General features: G+C 35.8%; 1 protein-coding gene across 1 annotated transcript in view; it reads left to right on the plus strand.

The window, feature by feature from the left end:
• The first annotated feature begins 10,913 nt into the window (after positions 1 to 10,913).
• Positions 10,914 to 23,480, plus strand: part of RGS5 (regulator of G protein signaling 5) — a 68,733-nt gene continuing 56,166 nt past the window's right edge. Inside the window, exon 1 of the mRNA XM_072419980.1 lies at positions 10,914 to 11,159. Within this exon, the coding sequence (XP_072276081.1) occupies positions 11,116 to 11,159 (44 nt within the window). The 5' untranslated portion in view covers positions 10,914 to 11,115. The remainder of the gene's footprint in view (positions 11,160 to 23,480) is intronic.

Genomic DNA, 23,480 nt, shown 5'->3' on the forward strand with positions numbered 1-23,480 from the left:
AAAACATTCCTTCCTGATCCTGTGAGGCAGTCAGATGTTCCCTGGATCAGCAGTTTCTGTTGTCATTTCTTTAAAAATATTCCCCTATATATTATATAATCTGTGATTCTTAAAGAGCATCTAATTATTTATTTAGGCAATCTGTAGAACATGCAGAATATATATTTTTTTCCAAGGAGTTGCCTTTCCTAACTTCTTAAACTGCCAGTTTCATTTCTCCTTTGTTCAACCATGGCTTTCAATACATCCATGACCAACAACACTTCTGAAATTTAAGAAACTGAGCACAAAGTCAGAAGTTTGTATCTCCATGCTTGTTCCAGGCCTGTGATTCCATGTATTGGGTCATTGAGGGTCAAGATGAAAGACAATCAGCCAGCATATACAGAACATTGCAGTATTGCATGGATGTTGGGACAATGCACTGTAATGCCCAGCATTCTGTGTGATACATTGTGGCACCATTCATTTTAAAAAGCATTAGGATGAAATATAAAATATGTGTTGGTGTAAGCTGTGTTGGGCTGCGCCGAAAAAAAAAACATGGCGATCCAGTTTTCTTGTCGTTGCCATTCCACTGGCATCCCAGTCTAAATATTTGGGCTGCACAACATCATGCAAGTCAGTGTTTAAATTAACACTCGTTAACATACAAGTGTAGAGTTATCTTTAAAACAAAATTATAATCTGCAAATACTTTTCTTTGACTAGCAATACAAAATCCACAAGGTTCTATAGTTAGCAGCTACTTCTGTTACAGCCATCTAGATTAGGATGATGTAACTAGCTTGCACAAAGTACAACATTTTCCATTTTCTTTACATTCTTAACATTTTCTTTACAAAACAGCCACAACAGAGGAGTAGAAAAGCACATCTTAGTCCCTCATGATGTAGAGAAGGACCCTTTCTTTTCATGTAGTTTTTCATGTGATTTTTTTGATCCAACATGCCACCTGCTGAGTCAAATCCAGAGCACTCCCAATCAGATGGCAGTGTCAGCTTTGCTGATCATAGCTATATAGGTCTGGTTCAGTAGGTGGCACGTCCTCTCCAAAGTGATCACTGCTTCCACCCAGACTGCAAGGGTCCTTTTTATACAGCTGCTGGCAGAGGAGATGCTTTTTTACACAAGATATGCTTTAGAAAAAAAAAATACCGTAGAACAATAAACACCATTTATTTTAGCCTTTAGCTGTTTAATTTTAAGGTTCAGTTGGGTTTTAAGGTCACATCCCAAAACTTCTCAAAGTTCAGTGCTGGCCACATTAAATGCACTAGCTGTTTTTTCTTCTCAGAAATTCAAAGTTCTCATCTATGACTCTAGTAGACTCTTAGATCACCACCACCTGTAGACGTTTTCCCATCATGATCAGTATAGTCAGATGTACAGTAACAGTTCTGTCATTTAGAACAAAAAACATCTTCATACAGCCTGGGAGGGCATTTCATTCCAGAGTGCTAAGTGCTCCTTGGTATGAAGGAAAACACTGCTACTAAATGGTGTACTTTTGCATATTATGACATTTTGTAAAAAGTGTTTGTTATTTCTAAAGGCTTTGTTTTTGTATATGTAGGGTCTGGGAGAGCAGGTTTCAGGAAGGTAGTCTCGGCCTAAAATATAGTCTGTTTCAGCCTTGTTGAAACACAACTCAATCAGTATGTTCTTGAGTCCACTGTCATTGAAGCCTCAAGCTTCTGATGACGGAGATTTCCAGAATCTAACACTTCCTCCCACTCTGCGTAGTCTATGATCTCAAACACAAATTGTTCCTGGAAAGTTCTCCCATTTTTAAGGATTAGTAAAAATGCAGTGATAAACGCCAGCCAAATTCATTCTTAAAACCATGACAAGAGAACTTATTCATGGTCAGCAATCATGACAAGACGAGATTATAATGAAGAACTGACATTTCTTAAAAAGGTATGAAAAGATAAATGTATCAGCATTGTAGACTGGAGAGCAATTTCACACACAAAAAAAACTAAAATTTTTCATACATTTCCATGTCTTTTCTCATGATGCAAACAAATGTTCATTTTAGTGATTGGGCGGAGTGGGTCAAATTAAATCAGATCAATAAGCTAACAACAAACAGCCAATGATGTGTGTTGCATGATAGACAATGGATTTAAAATTGAAGCACTGTATTGCAATATTTTAGCCCAGATAAAATTGTATTCCAATTGTAAGACCAGATAGATTATTGTTATGTAGAATACCATACATCACCAAGTAACTTTCTAACCCCCCAGTTTTTCTGTTTAAAAACTTTTTATAAAGTGTGTGCTAACCCACATAATAGTCAATATACCCAACATTTCTCTTTCTTTCCAGTCAACATGATTTGTTTCCCCCAATCTAAAGGGGCATAGCCTTGGTCTGTGAAGAACTTTGGCTTTGTGTACAGTTTTAAATCTGATTTTATCAGGACTTTTTGTGTAGTCATCCACAATAATATTTTCTGGAACCAATACAGACCAGCCATAGCTGGTCCATAAGCTATTTTCAAAACTAAGACAAGTGTATTAATTCATGTTCAATGATCATGACAAAGTCTAGTTCACAGAATCTCTGATTAATTGGGTTTTATTGTGACCCACAAGACATGTTGGCTGTTTGTTTATTGATTGAACATCCAATATATACTCTGATTCAAATATATGACATGGCACATATCTTCTAAAAATTGACACAGCAACTTGCATTTTCAGAAAGAGTTTTTAAAAGTGGCATCCTCATATATTTTTTAGGAAATATTTACTTTACCTGCCAGATATTATAAATCAAAACAGAAAAGACTAAAGATGATTATTGAAATTATTATTAATATGATTAATATTATTAATAATAATAATAATATTAATGATAGTAATAATAATAATAATAATAATAAAACAGCATTTATATCTAACATATTACGTTGTGCTGTGCATTAAATAGGGGTTGCAAATGACAGACAGATACAGACAGTGACACAGGAGGAGGGGAGGACCCTGCCCCGAAGAGCTTACAATCTAAGAGATGCAGGAAATGTGACTTTTCTGCAAATCACATGCAAATTTCATGCACATTGACCTGATTTTAAAATAGACCATTCAAACACTATACTTGCAGAAGTTTATTGGCTCAGTTTCAGGGCAGTTCAATTTCCATGAACTATTAATGTAATTTGCATAAAAGCTAATATTCTGCATTTCACTGACCTTCTCTAGTAAAAAGAAGTTGAGGATTTGAGTATTCTTCTTGTAACGTAAGTTATGTTGAGGATGGTAGACATGGTCATGCTGTCATCTACAACAAGTAAGATCAATGAACGCACCATTCGATAGAAACCTTTATTAGGATCAAATATACATTGAGAAGCATTGATGTATGTACGAAATTAACTGAGGAAACGAATGAGTTCTAAAAATACTCCTGACAATTTTTCTCTTTTTTGCTTATGGAAAATGTTTGGAGCATTGTCTTTGTTTTTTTATGGTTAAATGATGTACATTAATTATATTTACAAGAGCTTTAAAACTGAGCCCAGTTCAAATCTAAGTCTCTGACCTGTCATGAGAAACAGCAGAATGACATACTCTGCAGATTTCAAGCTTTTCTTGTTGATATTCACATAACAAAAGGAGGGGTAAAGCAACGCTTAATAAATAAACTATAGCTTTGGGAGTTTGTTTGGGATATTTAGGTCCTTTAACTTGTTTGTCAGAGTGAACAGAGTGAAATTTCGTGAGAACAAATACATATCTACCTTACAGAGATAAATATTGGTTTCCTGTCCCTGTGAACATTGATTGTTTAATAATAATTTTATAATAAATTGATCAGTTCTGCCTGTATTGCCAAGATTTTCCCTTCTATTTGCATCTTCTTAAGCACCAAATCTATCCCATCTATCTCAGAAATAACTATTGGTGTCTATACACATACAGAACTCCAAGGCTTAAACTGTTTTTTTTTAACTATGAAACACTAAACTGCATGATTTCTTTTTAATGCAGCCACAGGTACATAACATGGACACAATTTGTGGACTCCTGACATATACAAGTATGCTGGACATCTCATTTCAAAGCCAAGGGTATTGATAAAGATTTTCCCTTTCTTCCCAATTCTGATTGTGGATTGATTATTACAGGCTCTGTTCTAGGGGCAACCTTTCGGACAAGAAATAGGAAAAACCGCAGAAAAAAGACGTGAGGGAAAATCAAGAAGCCTCAAACAACAGTAACACCCAACAGGGGGTTTTAATTCATCCCTAATTCACCATAGAAACACTTTCAAGGTGAATGTAAAATCATGGGGGGGGGGGCATGCTTTGCTAGGTATGGTGATTAAAGTGTTTAAATTGCATGTAACATTTTCCTAGTTGCATGAAATTAAGCTGGGGTTAGAAAATCATATGGCCATCATCATTTTAAAGAAGGCTTTAATGGTTGGTGTTGGCATTGCTGATTTACATAGTACCAGCTAAAGCAAGTGGGCAGCAACATAGTTATGTTACCACAGTGGTGGTAGACACCGGTTGAGGATGTTGCAAGTTTATTCTTTTTCAGTTTTACTTTTAAAAGTCTGCTAAAATAGTTCATTTTGTTCTTTTTAATGATGGACCAAAAGTGTGACTATACTAAACTGAGTATGGAACAACTTTCTATCTGCATCCAGGCAAATATACAATCTGCCAGTTTGCTAACAATATATTAATATATCCTGAGCACTGACTATTGTTAATATAAAGTTTGTCAGTGGAAAATGGTTAAAGGACCTTAAAACATACTACTTAGCAACCAGCAACTTTTGAGAAAATGAACACTTTGGTCTGGGGTATGTAAAGTTCATTATAGCATATTGAGCCCATGGATCAGAAGTATGTAATGTACCAAGTTCAGGGGTCAGTGTACTGTAGTAATGAGTGCAGCAGGTATAGGTATGTAACATACAGCACAGCAAATTTTTGCTCACTTTCTGTCTAGGTGCATTCCCCTGTTATGTAGGATGAATCCACCTTGGGGGCACTGGCTATAAAAAAAATGTAAGTTCTAAGATTTTCAATTCTTCCATAATCTATTCAAAAAATAATTAGGAAACTCAATCTGCAAATTAAATTCAGTTTATAGGCATTTTTGGAGAGTGACTATAACTTGGGCTATGGGCTATATGTTTATCTGTTCAATCTTGTTCAAACACAAAATTCATAGATCCAGTAATGTAACAACTTGATATCACTGTTGGGACTGGCAAAGTCAAAGTTGTAACCAGCCAATAAATCTCTTTGTGGCTAAAAAGTGAATTTCTAGTATATTGTATTTATTCACCAATGTCTAGCCAGCTCCACTCTATCTTCATTCTGATATGACCGCCATGCAAAATGATTCTATTGTATTTTCATTAGATGTGGATGTAAAAATCATCAGCGTGACATTGATCATCTTATCAAAGTGCATTTAAATTTAAAAAGAATGTATTTAGGTTTATAGTATACCTGTATACAGTGTGTATACATAGCACCCATAATATTTGCCCATTGAATATATCAATTTCTCCTACATTAGCCCCACACAGTGGGTTTGATTCATTAAAGCTCTCCAAGACTGGAGAAGATAGACTATCATGGCAGAACCTGGGTGATCCAGCAAACCTGGAAAACGTATAAATTGCAGAATACCAGTGCTTAGATAAGGTGTCTGAGTTAGTTTTTTTCAGGTTTTTATTATTTATTTTCACTTGGTAAGCTTGCAAGTAAAATACTTAATTTCCCTATTAGGCTACAATGATTTCTCTATTACTTGGTACATTGATGGAATGAGTAGATTATATATAGACCATACAAATCATACATATCTGTTCCATCATCTCAGCTCACACAGGCCACTACATTTCTGTTGTCCTACACTGACGAAAATGATTTTATTTGTTGGGTTTAGAGCATTTTTTTGTAGGGGGGTGATTCCTTTATTATACTGGCAAAAGTATAAATTGCATTTGACAAAAATGTATTTAAGGATAAAAACTGCAATAGTACCTAACTATGGCCTGTGAGACTGTGATTTTATTATTAAGGCTGGTGAGGCTCTAGACACATTAGCTAGCAACACCATTCATAAGTCACATACTTCCTAATATAATATAACATTTAAAAACACAAGCTAGGCAGTGGTTGGAACTATTTTCTTCTGGAAAGTAGCCCAAAGCACTCTGATTATGGTTTGTGGGGCCAGAAACTAGTCTGGCAACAACTAAACAGGTCAGCCTAGTCTGCCCATTACATTTTCTTCCTACAATTATTGCAATTATTAAATCTTAGAACTGCCTAATGTTTATACCAAACATACTTGTTATGTTATTACTTTGTCTCTACCACCCAGGCTGATTTCTCAAAATATTCCCTGGTTCTAAATAGTAGCTTCCTAAAATATCTCCTGTAGCTTTGGAGCCTTTCCTCTTGACCACGGTGACCTGTGTCTCATCATCATCGTAATGTTCCTTCTTTAAGTGAGGAATTTTAGTTTGAAGCTTCAGCGAGGCCAACAGGTTTAATGCAAGGGCAAAGCAATTAGGAAAATTGACTTCATCATTTTGCCAGCAAAACTCTAAGAACATTAAAGAACCTTATATTTGTATCAGTCTCTGTGTTGAGACCACGAAAATAAAAGTGGCAATGTCAGCTAAAGAACTGAGGGTGGTTTTAATGGTCATAAGCTGCAAGTTCTTCTTCTGATGCTGCCTTTTATAGGTTGAGCTTGGATATTGATTAGAAGGTTCACAAACTCATCATTATTTGACCATCTCTGACAGGTCTAGGGCTCTAAATGACTTCTAAAAGGGACAGGTTTTAATTGTATTGAAACATTCTATATGTGCTTCTGAAAACAATGTATTGGTGTTTGTCTTGAGCTCTAAATTTGTTAAGCAGAACATTTTTTGAGTCATACATTAAAGCTAAATTTCAAGCAAACTGTTTGCATTTCACATAGATACAAGTGACCAGTTTTACTGTATTTGGAAGGAAAAGCCCTAATATTAAAACATCACTGCCCGGGCTGGCCACCTGAATTTTTAATACTGAAAGTAAGTAATGCAGCTTCCCATTGGTTGATGCTCCTTAGGGGCAGTACCATTCTGACAACCCCCTGCCAATGGAACCGATTCCAGGTCTGGCACATCCTGGCTTCCCCTGTGGCTGCTGGGATTGAACAAACACCTGTGTAGGCAACCCTGCTCAGCCAATCAAGATGGCTGAAGTTCAAAAGCAGGAAGAGAAGAAGGAAGAAGATGGCAGTGCCGATGATGGCATGGGGACAGGTGAGTGCAATTAAAATTTGACTTCGACTGTTCCTTCTGCAATAAAGGACCTTCTGGGTCACAGTTTTTTGGTTTAGTTCCATTTAGCCTGTAGTAAAACACATTTGGGTTTGTTCATGCATGACTAGTTGTGTTTGGACTGTGAAGGAAGTAGTTTGCTGGGATCCAACATCTGCTCTACTCTACTCTCCTTTTGTTAGCACTTACCTCTGGTAAATTTTGGTGCTGTTCTTCAACTCTTTTGTTAAACCCCTGATCAAATTCAATTACTTACAGTAGTTGCATGTAAAAATAGATGAGTTATTTTTTTCGTAATTGCTCAATTTTTACATTGAATGCCTGCATATATTTGTGTTTTCTCATATTGCCTAGTGTTCAGCTTTATCTGATCCCAAGATTGGCTTTTTCTTCTTACTGATATACATTGATTGCTGGCACACACTAGACTATAGGTGGGTCACACTGGTAATATTAGAGCAGTCCGGAACAAAATTGTGACAGTGGCAAATGTATTGGCACGCTAATATTAGCCATGGCTGCTAAAACTGTTGCAGGAAAAAAAGGGAATGGCAACTGACCATTGTGACTACTTTAAGCACCCCATTATGGCCTGTTCAATAAGTAATAGAACTATCACCTATTTGTATGATAAAGCCAGTATATCTATCATATGTGGTACAAAAGATCATTTCCAGAGACAAAAATTCAACATGTGTACATAGCCTTATACGTGTAGCTGGTTTGCTGATCCACTAGACTACTCATCCAAATTGTATTTGTTTCTTCCTGTGTTTTCATAGCACAGTTCCAACAGTTCCAACTGGCAGGGAAATATGTTTATAACACGTAGAGTTTTATATATAAATAAAGTAATAATGATGTATGTGTTATAATTATATATTAAATATTGTAATGGTAATATAAGACCAAGTAATACAAGAAATACCTTGTTATTATGACAGTAAAGTGCAGTAATTCAGAGATAAATCAGCATTTATTTGTATAGGACTTCAATAACTCCAACATAATTATCTCTAAATGAAGTTATACAACATGTGTTGCTTTGAATTTACCTTGGTGTGATCTATCCATGTATATTAAGCAGTTGCTCCATCCTACATATGAGTTTATAACATAACAACAAGTACATATGGTTTATAAGGGTATCTTTTGCAACACTCTCTAGATTTTTAGAAAGAATTAAAGTGTTTGTGTTAAACCTAACCCCATACCAAAACCCCAGTATTACAGGAACACAACCATAAAATCCTTCACTTTATAGATGTAATCCTCTTCTTCAGCCACTAAATAGTATTGGCTCAGTCACTGGCATGCAGTCAGGTTAATTGGCTTCTCCTCAAAAATTGTCCTGATACTGTGTTGACATATGACGGTGGTGGGGACAGATTGTGATATGGACTAAAACACTGCGTAATATATTAGTGTCATATAAATTTAGCTAAATAAGTAATGTCAGCCATATAGCAAGTAAGTTATGTGAAAACCTGTGAAAGATACCTTGCAATTATGGTGATCTGTGATGTTCGTTGTTTTGGTTAACGTGACTATAAACTGTGTACTGGGCATGTGATGGTCTTTGTTATCATTTTTTAGCTAATCTGTAGGAATATAGAGATGATGGTGAGAGTCAAGTACTTCGGGTTCTGAGGGCCCAGGGTGAGTACTTCCAAACTGGTGTCAGGACCCCACCATTACAGCATCCACCATGACCTCCTTATCCTTCCTATGATCCTTCTATGCATCCTGGTCATTCATCTATACTGTGTATCCCTCTTTTTTCCTTATGGTATGATGTGCTGTATATTCTCTTTCTCCCCCAGATGCCACATTCTGTATGCTGTGCTGTATATTCTCCTTTTCCCCCAATGCCACATTCTGTATGATGTGCTGTATATTTCCCCTTTAACCAAAATGCCTCCAAATCTCTACACTTTGGTGTTCATTTTATAATTCTCAGTGCCTCATTCTTTACAGTGTGCTGTACATTACACACAGCCTCATTATGTGTGTTGTGCTTTTTGTTTTATGCTTCATTCTAAACACTGTGCCCCCTCTTGCCTGCTTGAAGGACTCCCAATCAAACTAAAAAAAACCTTCATTATGAATTCTACTACTGCCCCCCACCTTAAGCCCTTAAATCAATCTTTTTGATGGCTTATAATGATGATTCTCAAACTATGTTTCTGCACTGTTTTACTTTAAACTTGCTTTGCTCTCCTCCACGGAAATGTACAGCAGCTATTTCTGATTTGTCATTCATTAATTTGCAACAGGGTTAAATGGGTCCACTGCTATGCATACTCTGGATTTTCAACAAGCATTAAGGGTGCTCCATATATCAGTATCAATCATCATCAGTATCCCCATTAGGAGTTCTGATCTAAAACTAATAATAATGTTTTGGCTGTATGCAGATTCAGGTTAGCAATTCAGCATGTCCTCTAGATAACTAGCATGTTTAGAAGAAGGTCAGTACCAGCAGAAACCATATTTCTCCTAAGACATAACAAATGCCTAGAACAGAATAATGTGCTAAATCACAAATCAACCAACCAAAACCAGTGATCTGGGAGTTTTGGGTAACTATTTTTTGTATTTCCATACAACTTTTTAAAGAGATTTTGTTCAATATTATAACGCTAAAAAATGTCAAATGTTGACAAAACAAAATGTACTGTTCCGTGGTGTAGTGTACGGCTTTGTTAAGTATTTATAATTACCTGTACATTAGGCAGATTTACTAGCAGAGCAATTTTCTTCTGTGCCTATGTTCACTTCCAGTATAATGAGGTCCATGGAAGTTTGAAAGAATATAATGATCCCCTGAACTGAACGACATGGAACACAGAAATAATTACATATGTGAAATTTAATTTTAACTTGGGACATAAATGAATGCAAAACATTTAAATATATTCACTGCACATTGTGCTTTTACACAGTACTTTTATACCACCAGCTGTCTTTTACAGAGAGGACATGGCAAGAAACACTATGACATCAAAAATAGTAATTGTAAGTATCGTTATGAAGGAAATATAAAAAGCCAAATATTTAGCTTACACCTTTATTTATTTAGAACAGGGAAACTTTTTTTTAGCATGATGCAATCAGTCAGTTCCAGGTTAAATGGGGATCCTAGGAATGTAAAAAATAAAAAGCAGATTTTCTTGCTAAAAAATGTAATCTTGCATATTTTTTAAGCATAAATAGAATATTTTACAATTTTATAAATGTAGCATTATGGCATGGAATTTTATTGCAAAATAGTACAATTCAGCCTGCCCACTACAAGGGAAAATTTTATTATGTCATAAAATTATCAGTTGGGTATACGTCATGTGAAAATCCTGCAGATTATGTGTTCACTGATAGTGGTTAGGGTCGGTTAGACGTTTGATGACATATGAAAACCTATAATCAAGGGAAGCCCCCACAATGAGTTAACATCCAGGGTCTGCATCCTATCTAGCTTTGGGGAAAGCACAGAACTTCCAGCTTTCCAGCTTGTGCTGTTAAGGAGGATGTCATTGGATGAGGGGCTGGCTCACTTCCAGGGTTAAACCTCTATATACTTCAGCTACTAAGAGAGACTGCCAGAGTGAGAAAAGCAGAGAGAGTGCTTCTGTCAAAGATATAGACATTAGCAGACAGCCAGAGACAGGCACAGGGCTATCTCAGAAAACCAGAGACAACTGTCCTCATAAAGACAAAGCCTTCTGCCAAGAAGAAAGAAAAAGAATATAGCAGTCACTTGTCAAGCAGCAGCAACACACACCAGAAGCCACAATGTGTAAAGGATTAGCAGCACTGCCCCACACCTGCCTGGAGAGGTGAGGCTCTTTCAAGTACAACTAATACTGCTGGGTCTGTGCACAGTGTGTAAGGATCAGCTACAATGGTTCCTTTTTACTTGAATTTATTCAATCATTATTTCTATAGGATTTATCTATTAGACACACTTAGCATCTGTATAGGATTCACAGAGAGGGTGTTAGGATTTTTAATAATTTAGAATTATTTTTTCCATTTTGAACTCTTATAAAACAAAAAAAATATTTTTCAAAATGCTAAATTTAATTCTTACTATTCATATTATCTCTAGTTGTGGAATATTTAAGTGCATTGAAACAAAGTTACACTTTACCCATCAACCTGTCTCTTGGCAGCTAAGTTATACCCAATAGCGTTCCCAATTGGTCTTTTAAATGATGGCAGCTATGACAAAAGCTCCAGTGCTGTTTTAATACAATGTAATTTATATTTGGCATAATATTTCTGTTAATAATAAGTGTTTAATAAGTAATAAGTGTTTCTGTAACCCTATGTTCTATAATTGTTACAAAGAAATAGTTTTATATCTGTTTTTTTTTTTTAATTTAAATCAATCGGAAGGGAGAGCTTGGCATGATCTGGGCTCTTCCTGACACTTCATGTAAAATCCCCCAAAAGACATGTGCCTTTGCTTTGTGATACAATGCTTGAAAATTAATGTAGTCTTCAGTATCTCTTGCCATGGATGCTACAAATCCCATTCATTTCACAACTTGACAAGCCCTCCCGCAATGGTGACCATCAGGGCATTGACACTGAATGTGCATCCATTTTTCCAAACCCTTAAAATAACACTTACAATCCTTGAATTGTATAAATCATAAGGTCCGTCACATATACTAGAATTGTATTTATATGTCTTTACAATACATGTCCTCAGAATACTGTGATTGTCTTACACTGGTACACCTAATGCAATTTGTGAAGTCCAATCAGTGCCCTAAAACAGAATGAATCAGTGTTGAAATAATTATTTCTGTGTAATTTCTGTTGCCATTGTGTAATGTGTTTTTAGTAATAAAACTTTCTAGTAAAAAGTCAAATAAGGATAAGAATGAAAGGACAGATGTTTTGCTGATAATGGCATCTTCCTGTTCTAAATCCTGACAGTATGATTGTCTGTCCACTAGCAATTTGCTTGCAATTAACAATTATTGCCCTAATCATAGGCAAGCTCTTATGACCTTCAGATTCAAGCATTATCCTACATTGAACTGAGCAATGTATGGGATGGTTAATTATCTAATATTCTTGTCTAGCAAATATGTCATAACAGGCTATAGTACTTTAAACTCTCTAAGACATTAGTTGATTTACTAAAGGTGCAGAGTATGTTCACTTAGCCAAGGTTCGCTGCAAGTTTATATGGATAAGGATCAAGTTCAATTGTTCATTTCAATCAACCAATCATGATCTAACAAAAAATGTTTTTTGATTCCATTGAACATGATTAAATAATAATAGTACACATTACTTATAGTATTCCCTTGGAAAAATAAGAATCGTCTATTCCTTTAGTAAATCATTCCTAGTATTTAAAACTTAGTTTATATTATCTACATAAGTAAGGCATCCCTGGAAATAAGCTTCGTTATTGGCAAGTTTTCATGTTTAAATTAGATTATATTCTTTGATGTATAATGACGTCAAGTTTTATGTTATCACAGAAGGACCGTTCTGGTCTTAATGTTACCAAATCCCATGACCAATACACAGATGCTAATAAAAGCACAGAAAAATCATTCAATTATATATCCTACAACAAATTGGGACATGTACCATTAAACATAAATATCTGCTATTAGTCATTCTTTACACACATGTAGTAAAATGGAGATGGGGCATGCAACTTTTATGTATGAGATCATTTCAAAGCACTCAACGTTGTGTTTAGATGTAAAATAATGACACACATAAACTCAAAGTAAAAGAATGTTATGCTTATGTTTTAAACTATATAACATTGTATGGAAAAAATCACTTTTATACAGACATGTAGAACTGTACTCTGAATTGATCATCTTCTCAATCAAAAAAATAATTTTTTTTTTTTGCATTTTAAAGATCTTTCTTAAAATGAATGAAGTCAAATATAAATACTTCTGCATAGATAAATATTTTCTTGAACAATACATAAAGATGTATTGTTCAAGAAAATATTTATTGTACAGCGCTGCGTAATATGTTTGCGCTATATAAATCCTGTTTATTAATAATAATAATAATAATAATATTAATTTGTCATCATGTAGTCTAATTGGTATCGGGTTACTGCAACTTTAACTGTCCGCAGATCAAACACTTAATTTGGTTACAAACGTGAAATGATATTTCCTTTTTATAGCTACCGAGCTAATTTTTAAACATATGAAAATCAATTTTACAACAAGAACAGCCTGGAAAGATAAACTATTACTTACCAGTCTACTTACTGCGGTTTTTATGGTGTGGACCACCAAGGGATTTTGTGGACATGACTATTTGTCATCATGTTATTACTGCTGCTTAACCATTTGATCTACTGCTGCCATGTTGATTCCATGGTAATCAATAACTATTAAAATTTACAATGTAATGATACTTATGGAGCTTCTTTGGAGTTTTAGCTTCTTAAATTTACGAATATGGCTAATGTTGGTGGATATTCCCTACAGTTACTTTGTATTGCACGTGGCAATTGGCCTTATCCAAAAAATGTTCTAGGGGCAAATACATAAAAGTGTTGACTTGTACAATCTTCACTTTTAGTCCGTGCACGCACTCAGACATGAAAGAAGTGTTATAGAAAACTTCATACATGTCTTCCAGTGAGGCAGCCAAGAGTCAGGGGTTACCATGTCTGGAATGTGCATTCAGTTTATAACACATGTATGACAGTTCATAAATGTGCCAAAATCCCCCTTCAACTAAACCCATCTCCTTTTGTGAAGTCTGCCTTTTAAAGGTTTATCATAGCAAATGATAAAGAATTCCATGATAAAAGTTGTTCTCCGAGCTGTCTGAAACAAGTACCAAGTTTGCCACAATAGACAGTACAAGTTTGCCAACTGAAGTGAGAAATAAAAATGAATCACGTCCTTATAAACATTTGTAAATTATCTCGGAAATGTTTTAGTGTCAGATGAGGACCTCATAGTGCCAATATTTCAAAATGATCTCCAGAAACACGTTCCTAATAAGAAAGTGGAATAAAGCTTGATGCTCACAATTCTGCCTTGGAGAACTGCTCACTATACTAAATCATGACATGGTTATTAGATGAAAAGTAGATTTTTTTTCCAGCAAATTTATCACACATGATGCAATTAGCCCTAATAAGGCAGTGATGAGACACAAAGTCTGTAAAGACAAAACAGATTTTAGATTACTAAAGTCAGTGAAAGATGGGCTGCTGCTACTGCATGCTGCTTTTAATTTTCTATGTTATACCACTTGTTATATATAAAATGATAATGTTAGCTAAAAAAAGATCTTGGTTGCAAGGGTATCTATCATCAGCCACCTAGAGTTGGGTATCACAGTGATTGTTGTAATACTGAGCACAGAACATGTGTAGTGAGTATGCCATTTCCATATAAACAAAAAAAAAGAGAAAATTGTTCAGTAGATTTTTTCTTATACCAGACATCCTCAACTGACCAGGCATTTATGCATGCTAAAACATAAAATGAGATAAAAATAAATGAGGTATAGTTAATAAATGTCTCTACAAATGTCAGTTTGTATTTTTTTTTTATTTCACCTATACATCAGATGTAGCTGCTTTCACTTTATTTATGTAATCACATGCACACAATGATTTTGTTGATGTTTTGGCCTTTGCACATCATTGGGTATTTAAAGTGATTAAAGTTTTAAGCAATTTACCAAATTATCACCCATATGTGCAATTTGGAGTGCTTCTTGCACCTGTTGCATTGCATGGTAACATAGAACAGTGTATGGTATATTGTAATACCCCAAATGATCTTTATGCCCTGTACAAATATCATATTCCTATAACTGGAAACAATCTTTAGTGATTGTTTCCAGTGACAGGAGAACGAACAGGCATGACACACATTCTGTTCTATAGAGAGGGTAGGGGGAGGACAAGCGAGTGACACCCCTGTGTACCTCTCTCCATATGAATGTACCATGGTCATTCTAACTTAGTCATTCATTGATTCACTTGGATCTTACCAGTTTTTGGCCGGAGACAGTCCCGATCATTTGTACTGGGCCACAATATTCCAGCATCTTTATGTAGATTTATTGTACAAACTCCACTCCTGACCTCACAAAAGTACAAATCTCCATTAGATGTTTGCTTGGCAGTCATATTGTTAGTACTCAGTTATACAACTTAACTGTACTCTTACAGTATATTAGAATAACATTAATTAATATTTAAAAAATAAATAAATTATTTACGTTAAAGACAGTAAAGAAGGGAATACGCCTGCTGTCTATGATAACCATCATTTTATTTTCTAGGTTACATTGGAAGAATGACACTTGCTCGTTCTAGGTAGCAGTTCCATGTCTGATTGCTCTATTATTTTTATTATAATTGAGCTGTTGATCTCATTTTTTTTCATAATGTTTTGTAACTCAAGATTTCCTTGCCCTGATGAGATTTTTCATCCAATTGTATTTTGCATGATTCTGTAATACAAGATTTAATTGCAGTCATTTCATTTGGGTGATTACTGCATATTGTTTATAAAACATAACCTACTTTTTTTTCAGTTGATATTATTCTCATGAAATGAATTGAGCAACACATTGCGTAAAGGCATATTCAGCCTAATGGGTAATTCATTTGATACTGGCACAGAATCCTCACTTTTTCATGAAGAAAATTTGCTGCATGGGTTACTATGTCTTTAATAAAGAACTAAAGTGATTTTATGTACAATATAGATTAAAGCCCAATGTGGAAAGTGGTGCTATTATGTTAGTGCCTCTCTTTGCACCAACCCAGACAGCCCACTGCTGGGAAAGAACTGCAGAGAAAGAGGTCCCAGCAAATCGCATTAGTGTCCAAAAGACATAGGTGTTACTCAAGCCAATACTTTTTTGTGTTGGACAGAGTGAGGAGGAATTGGACCTCCATCAGGTTGTTGCTTGAGTGCCTGTTGGCAAGTGGATACCGTCATCAGAACAGAAAAGAACATAATCAATGCAAACACATAATCTAATCTGTTCTCTTTACACAACAAAAAGGGTGGCTGCTCTATGCCGAGGGGAGGGGGAAAGCGACAGAGCAGCACCCCGGTGCCCGCTCTCCCCCTTCACTTGCATTACGATCATTCGTTGTCCGTAGATCCACCAGGACGGTCGTTCGGACGATGAACGACGCGCGCTGTACACACTTCAGATTCTCGTGCAATATCGTCCCTGAGACGGTTATCGGGCGAGAACCTTTGGAAGTGTGTACGTAGCTTAAGTCATGAAACTATAGTCAAATTTAAACTGGATTTGTACTGTAATGTTGAAGGCTGCCTTTCCAATAAGCTTTTTCAGTTCTAATGAGTGTCAAGGACATACCCCAACATTAGTGTTGTTAGAACATACCTGGATTCTATTGGCCACCGGTTAAATCGGTTTGCATTTGAACTACAAAGAGTGTTCACCAAGCTTGTTCAAAGACAAACATATTCAGCAAACCCACGATCAGACTATTATGGGAGCCCATTGCTAAGGTAAATAGCTGTGTAGCTGTGAGAATTCCAGTTAGCTGGTGATTGGAAAAAACGGTACTGCCCGTAACAACCACCAGCCACTGGGGACACTGCACGTTATTTGGAATTGGCTCCAGGTACACTGATATCATACACAGCAGGTAGTGCCCCCGTTAACCGGCAGTTGTTAGGGGCTATTGGAACAGAACACATTATGCTCTGTACCAATCTGTGTCAGATCCAGAATCAAATGCTGTTTTTTGTGCTTATGGTCAGTTGATCTGGGTAAACTTCCACCATTTCCACTCTCATGTTATATTTACCCATATAAATGTGTTACGTCTATACTAAGGGTTTTAGTTCACTTTCTAATGTCAGAAACAGCTGTAATAAGGTCTCTTTTTTCTTGAAAAGTGATTAAATTAAGATGTTGAGACTTATTTTGGTTTTCATTTTGGTGTTTGGTTTCAAAAAGTCACTTATAATTGTGTAATTTGTATGAAAATATAGAAAATCAGTGCTCCAATGATCCAATCGGTTTCTGGGATGTGCACACTACTAGGGGTGTTAAACTTTTTTCATTCACCTTTGAAAGTTGTTTCCAAAGGTACTTCCAATGTTTGGAGTGCTCACCAGTAAAATGAAATGATTTTTTGTTTTGTATCTGAATTGCTATCTGTGCTGTTAGAGCATATGGCTGCATCCAATAGAGTTCTGCAAAATGCATCATAGACAGACTGCAAATGGGTGCAAAATGTACATAATTAAGCTTCTGATGTCTTTAAAAGGTATATTATTGTAAATTAAAATGTATACAAGACATTTTACTTTGTTGTCTCCTTTCAAAGGATGCAGTCAAAGCACACATGGCATGGACTAAATCACATATATTAGAAAACTGTATACACGTGACGGTTTTCCATATGCTTTCCAAAAACCAGTAGTAGCAGCTATATGTCTATGGATTATTTTATTCATCTGTTTACATTTGGCATCACGTGTTTCTCTTCACCTTAGGATAAATCATGTATTTATGGCACGATGTTGAACCTGAAGCTTCATAATTGTTTGCAGATTATGTCTTTAAGAGATTGTGCAATGATTATGAGTTGTGCAAAATTCACGCTGTAAAAAAAGCTTTTATTTCATGTTTGTAAGGTGAAACATCAGCAAGACAATGTGCTTATTGATGCCAAATATTACTTCCATTTGTTTCATTCTTTTGAATTAGTATTTGGTGTTTTGTTGACACTGACATTCATTCACTTGGCTATATGTCATAAAGAAACAATTGAAACCTTCAGCGATCATCAGTCGTAGAACACTGACATTTCTATGGAAATGGCACAAACAAAAAAAAGATGTCACAGTCATATATCAAAGAGAATAATGAAATACGTATCACAAATTCAAAGGAAACCTGTACTGTGACACTATGAAATGTATTCCGATGTCATCTGATCTAATAGCTTTAATACGCTTTTAATCCTTGAACAGGAATACAGCAGTAGAAAAGACTTTATTCTGACATTCTGGATCTACATTCTATGTTCCGGGTCAGTCAGGTATTGATTCCAGAAAAAAACAGGCAGCTAGAATTTTTAGTAGGAGGTCAGCCTATGATGCCTGTGTCCTTCAGTATTCACTTCCTTCAATTCTGCTGTATTGTTGTGAGAAATCACTTTAAGTGAGAAATCAAAATATTTATATGCAAGCTTTTCTAACATTTAGTAAAAAAAGGTAATGTGACTTTCACCAGACATTCACAGATGGTTAATCTCTATCTGCAATGTAAAACAAATGCACCTGGAAGCTTCATTGTAAAGCATTGATAAATAACACATTCACTGTTTATAGAAACATTCCCTCCCAATTTGTTCTTCAGGCATATAGATAAAAATCTGACATTTCAGAGTACAAACATATACAAGTTAGTTATCAACAATACATATAAATTTAGAGATCCTTGAAAATCTACTGCTTTACTTTATATCTGTTTGCAATGTCTTTCTATTCTGTATTCCTAGAGAAGCAAGAAGACCCAAAGGCTTGCATATAGATTTTTTTCATATAGACAGGGAGGGTTCTATTTATAAAACAGAATCAGACATACCCTCAAACATTCCCTTGTGGGAATCTTTCAGGTCCATGTGTTTCAGTGGCAGTATTTGCTTCGCACCAGGGAATGTTTGAGAGAATGTAAGATTCCCTGTTTTTTTAATAGAGCCTTAAAAAGTATAACATTATATTAATTGCCTGTTCTACCTGCATACTGTGTATCTAGTGTAACTTAAAGAAACAATGATGTTGATTTAGGAGTTTAGGCCATTTACTTAGCAAAGTGAATTATCATTCTGCACCTAATGGGCCTGATTTAATAAACTTCTCCTTTCATCAGTGATCCAGCAAATACTGGAATGGATTTCCTAAAAGTCATTTGCTATTTGTTAGCAAATGTTTTCAATTTTGAACCAGATGCATTACAGGTTTGCTGGATCACCCAGCTCCACTGATGAAAGTGTATTCTCCCCAGCCTTGGAGAGCTTTAATAAATAAGGTCCTATATCTCATTTAATCTTTTGGGAATGCTGGTTTGCTTTGCAAAGAATATCCAAATAAATGAAAGAAATATAAAAAAATTCAGAAAAGCATCATCATCATCATTTTGCTAGGTGGACAGGAAAAACTTCTTTAATAAATGAGCCTCACTGTCATCTGGTAAAGCAAAATTCTTCTTTTTGTGGAAATAAGTTGTCTTCTTCAGCCTTTGACAATTGGAGAGGTGCCCATGACTTGGTGTGCCAGTCTGCCTGTACTGGTCCCTCTCCAGTCCAGTCCTGAAATCACTAAAGTGTCTGGCTATTGTTTGTCATGCCTTTGTTGCTCTGTAAGTGGCAATGGGGCACAGCAAAGATACATAGGAAAGTACAGCTGATATCCTGGTAATTCAGTGAATGACTTACCCAAAGGGTCGCTAAACAACGTTGGAGGACCACTGTACACAACTTTACCCGAGACTCCGAGACTGTTAATCTTGGGTGACAATTATCTAGTGAGTGTAGGTAGCTTTAGATGTAGTAGGCTTCACAGGCAACATTCAGGCACCCGGGTATCTTATCATTACTTTCATAAGCAGAGCATTAAAAACGTTTGGGAGTTAAAAGGGAGCTTTATTCCAGTCAATGCGATTTTTTATCTTTTTAACAAATCATCTGGCTGTGAAGGAACAGACTATATTACACATAATTGTGTCATTTTTTTACTAGCACCCTTTATGCAGAAAGAACTTCCAGGTAATGTGTGTCAATCTATGTACAATGGGGTCCTAGCCCCACGCTGTAACTGCAGCTGTATAAGTGTATTTAAAAAATTGCCCGCAGTCACTCAGTTTTTACTCAGATACCATCTTACAGTTTAGTTTAAAATGATATTACATTTGCTGTCCATATTTCAGAGATGTGCAGTACAGATTGAATGTGCCAACTTCAATACAGACGATGAGCTGAGAAATGTTTTTTATTAATGTGGGGATTTGTCACTATTTAATAACTTAGTGTCCTTGCTCTGTAACAAAAGAGAGCCAAAAGCAATGAAGCGTAACTTTCCATTAGAATCATTGCACCTCTTTCTGACTTTTATAGATCGGGGTTTAGTGAGAACAGTTTTTCAAAATCAAGTTTATATGTGTGAAAGTTCATCTTTTATTCAGTGTTCAGTTTGGAAGAAATGGGCAGACAGAAATGTGGCTTCTTCATAATTCTAGGCTAAAGCAAAAGTTTTCTAAGCTAATAAACTAAATGCATAGGGAACGGTTAGTCTTGTAAGACACAATAATACATATACCATAAGCAGCAGATCTTCACAGGAAGACTGAAAGTATTTACTTGTGTCACTATCAGTTATAGAAGCTCTGAGTTCTATTCTGGATATGTGCTTTTGAATTTGGTAAATCAGAACTGCACGAATATAGGGGAACAACATACAGTATGTGCTAGCTGTATTACGAACATCTAATGTTACAATAAAAATACATGACAAGCCACAACCAACCAATGTCCCCCAACATACAGTATGTGCTAGCTGTATTACCTGTCAACAGATTTATACCTGTCCACCCAATCTTGAGAATTCTGCTACACAGCAAAGCCTGTTCCATTTCACTTACAGGTTCACTTATAGGTTCACACCCACTATGACCTGAAAGTGAATGGAGAAGAAGCATATAAGCTCATCTCCGAGTCACTTCTCTCACTCCGGCCCTGATTTATTAAAGCTATCCAAGGCTGGTGAGGATACACTTTCAGGAGTGAACCTGGGTGATCCAGCAAACCTGTAATGCAACTGGTCCAAAATTGAAAACATTTGCTAACAAAAAGCTACTGGCTTTTAGGAAATCCATTCCAGGTTTGCTGGATTACCCAGCTTCACTGATTAACTTTATTAAATCAGAGCCTTTCTATAAACATACTTTTTTCTTTGCAGGACACATGACTCTCTCCTGTGCTGCTTCCTCCTCCTTCTTTCTCTGCTTTGTTGTATTTTAGACTGAAATGCATATATATCAAGTCAAATGCAAGAATTGCATTCATGTGTGCCTAAACTATGATTTTGTCATGTTAGAACAGAAACTAACATCTTATTTTAGTTTGTAAACCATAATCTGATAAATCAAAGGGCTGAGAAGCTGACAAAGTATGGAAAAAGAGAGCTCACAAAACCTTGTGAATAATATATTTGATGACGTACCCTTAAACCCTGGAAACATAATAGCACGCTGGACCAATTAATTTTGTGTGACCCATGGGACCGTCCTCTGATTAGGATCACAGATCTCCAGAATGGCTCGTCATGTATTTTTATTGTAACATTAGATGTTCGTTATACTTTTTAAGTATGTCTAAAATAAACTAAAATTAATAATAAAGCATTGTGGCTAAAATTAGATGATAGGAAAATGTTGACACAACACCCATTAGCATGATTAGGGGAATATTCTCAGACTGTGTTGCTCAGATCAGCCAATCAGATCCATGCTTTGTTTTCCATTTGCACACAAAAGGTGTAATCTGAATAGCTGGTATGGAAAGCATAAACCGTTACAGTTCTCTAACACAGTGCTGGTTCTAGGGTATTTATAGTAGTGTTCCCCCACTTATGTCAGATTGTCTTAAACATTAAAAACGTGATTGGCTTTGGAAAGTCCCCTGCAGAGCCCTCCCTGCTCAGACACAATGATAATTGAAGCCCAGCAAGCCTACAACTCTACTTAATTTAATGAGGTTTATTACTTTCAAAATATGTGACCTCTGGTGGGCCCCTGCTGCCTCCCTAAACAATACCACTGTATCCAGTCAGCTTTGTGTTATGGTGGACCCTACTTCCTGCTACTTCACTGGTGGGCCCCAAGTCCCCAATCTTACCCATCAAACATTTAGTGTAGGGTGTATCTTGCTGATGCATGGGTTTACAATTACTGTTATTAATTCACGCACAGTGAATGCCAAATTCACTGCTTTAAAAAATGATTTTCAGTGTTCTGAGTGACACTAATGATCGTCTATGACGCTATGAAAAACAACCCTACAAAGATCTGAGACCGTCATGTATCTCACTTGTGACTGTTCTGTCCTAAAAACAGAATATAAAATGAAAACAAGAACATATTTCTCTAATGTGGAAGTCAAAATATGTGTCACTTTTCTTTATTTTCTAGTATTTATTCACAATACTATAATATTTAAAAACTGAACAGATACACACAGAGCATTATATTTCCTTTACTGATCATTTATTTGCTTATATAGCGTATAGGGCAAACGGATGACACCAAATATTATAAACTACTGGCATTGGTATTCTGATCCGTGGGCTAAATCTTTGATGTTTTGTAGACATGTTGCGTCTACAACTATTACACATGTGTGACAAATTTAGCATTAGGCGGTAACCCTCCCCTTATGTGCACTGTGTTCAGTTGCTAGTATTGTGTCCCATTTCATGCTATTAGACTTCTTTTTGATCTTCTTGGTAAAATGCCTTCCTTAAAAAGGCAGGGAACATGCACTGGCAGGTCTTGTACAGAAATATTTCTAAGTATATTCAACAGCTTGGAAGAAGTGTATGTGTAATAATGAAACGTTTTTCAGCAATCTGATTACTAAAATATAAATAGCTGAATTAAAATTGTGTAAAGGTTATTGGCAAAATTTACTATCCATTGGATTGAAATATGCTCCCATAGATTAAGGAATCTCAGCCCAAACTGTGCCCTACCTAAAAACAATTATTATTTTATTATTATTATTATTATTATTAATATTATTAATAATAATATTAATAATATTATATAATATTATGTATATTCTTTACAAAGGTCCTAATTCATAGATAAGGGCAATAACCTGTCAAATAAACTGGCTTGGTAGGGCATCCAATTATATAGAACAATTATTAGGCCTATTTATTGACATTCTATCTATAGTTACAGGTAGTAGGCAGTACTAGGCAGTTCTTAGAACAGATGTTTTCATACATGGCTGTATATTGTATGATGGAACTGGCCCTGGATTTTGTTTAGTAGGACATTGGGCAGTGCATGATCTTCCATATAGAGGAACCTAGAGAGGAGCCTGGGGCCAAGTGCATCCCTAGGGG

Source organism: Pyxicephalus adspersus, chromosome 8 (genome assembly GCF_032062135.1).
Source record: "Pyxicephalus adspersus chromosome 8, UCB_Pads_2.0, whole genome shotgun sequence".
Taxonomy (NCBI): domain Eukaryota; kingdom Metazoa; phylum Chordata; class Amphibia; order Anura; family Pyxicephalidae; genus Pyxicephalus; species Pyxicephalus adspersus.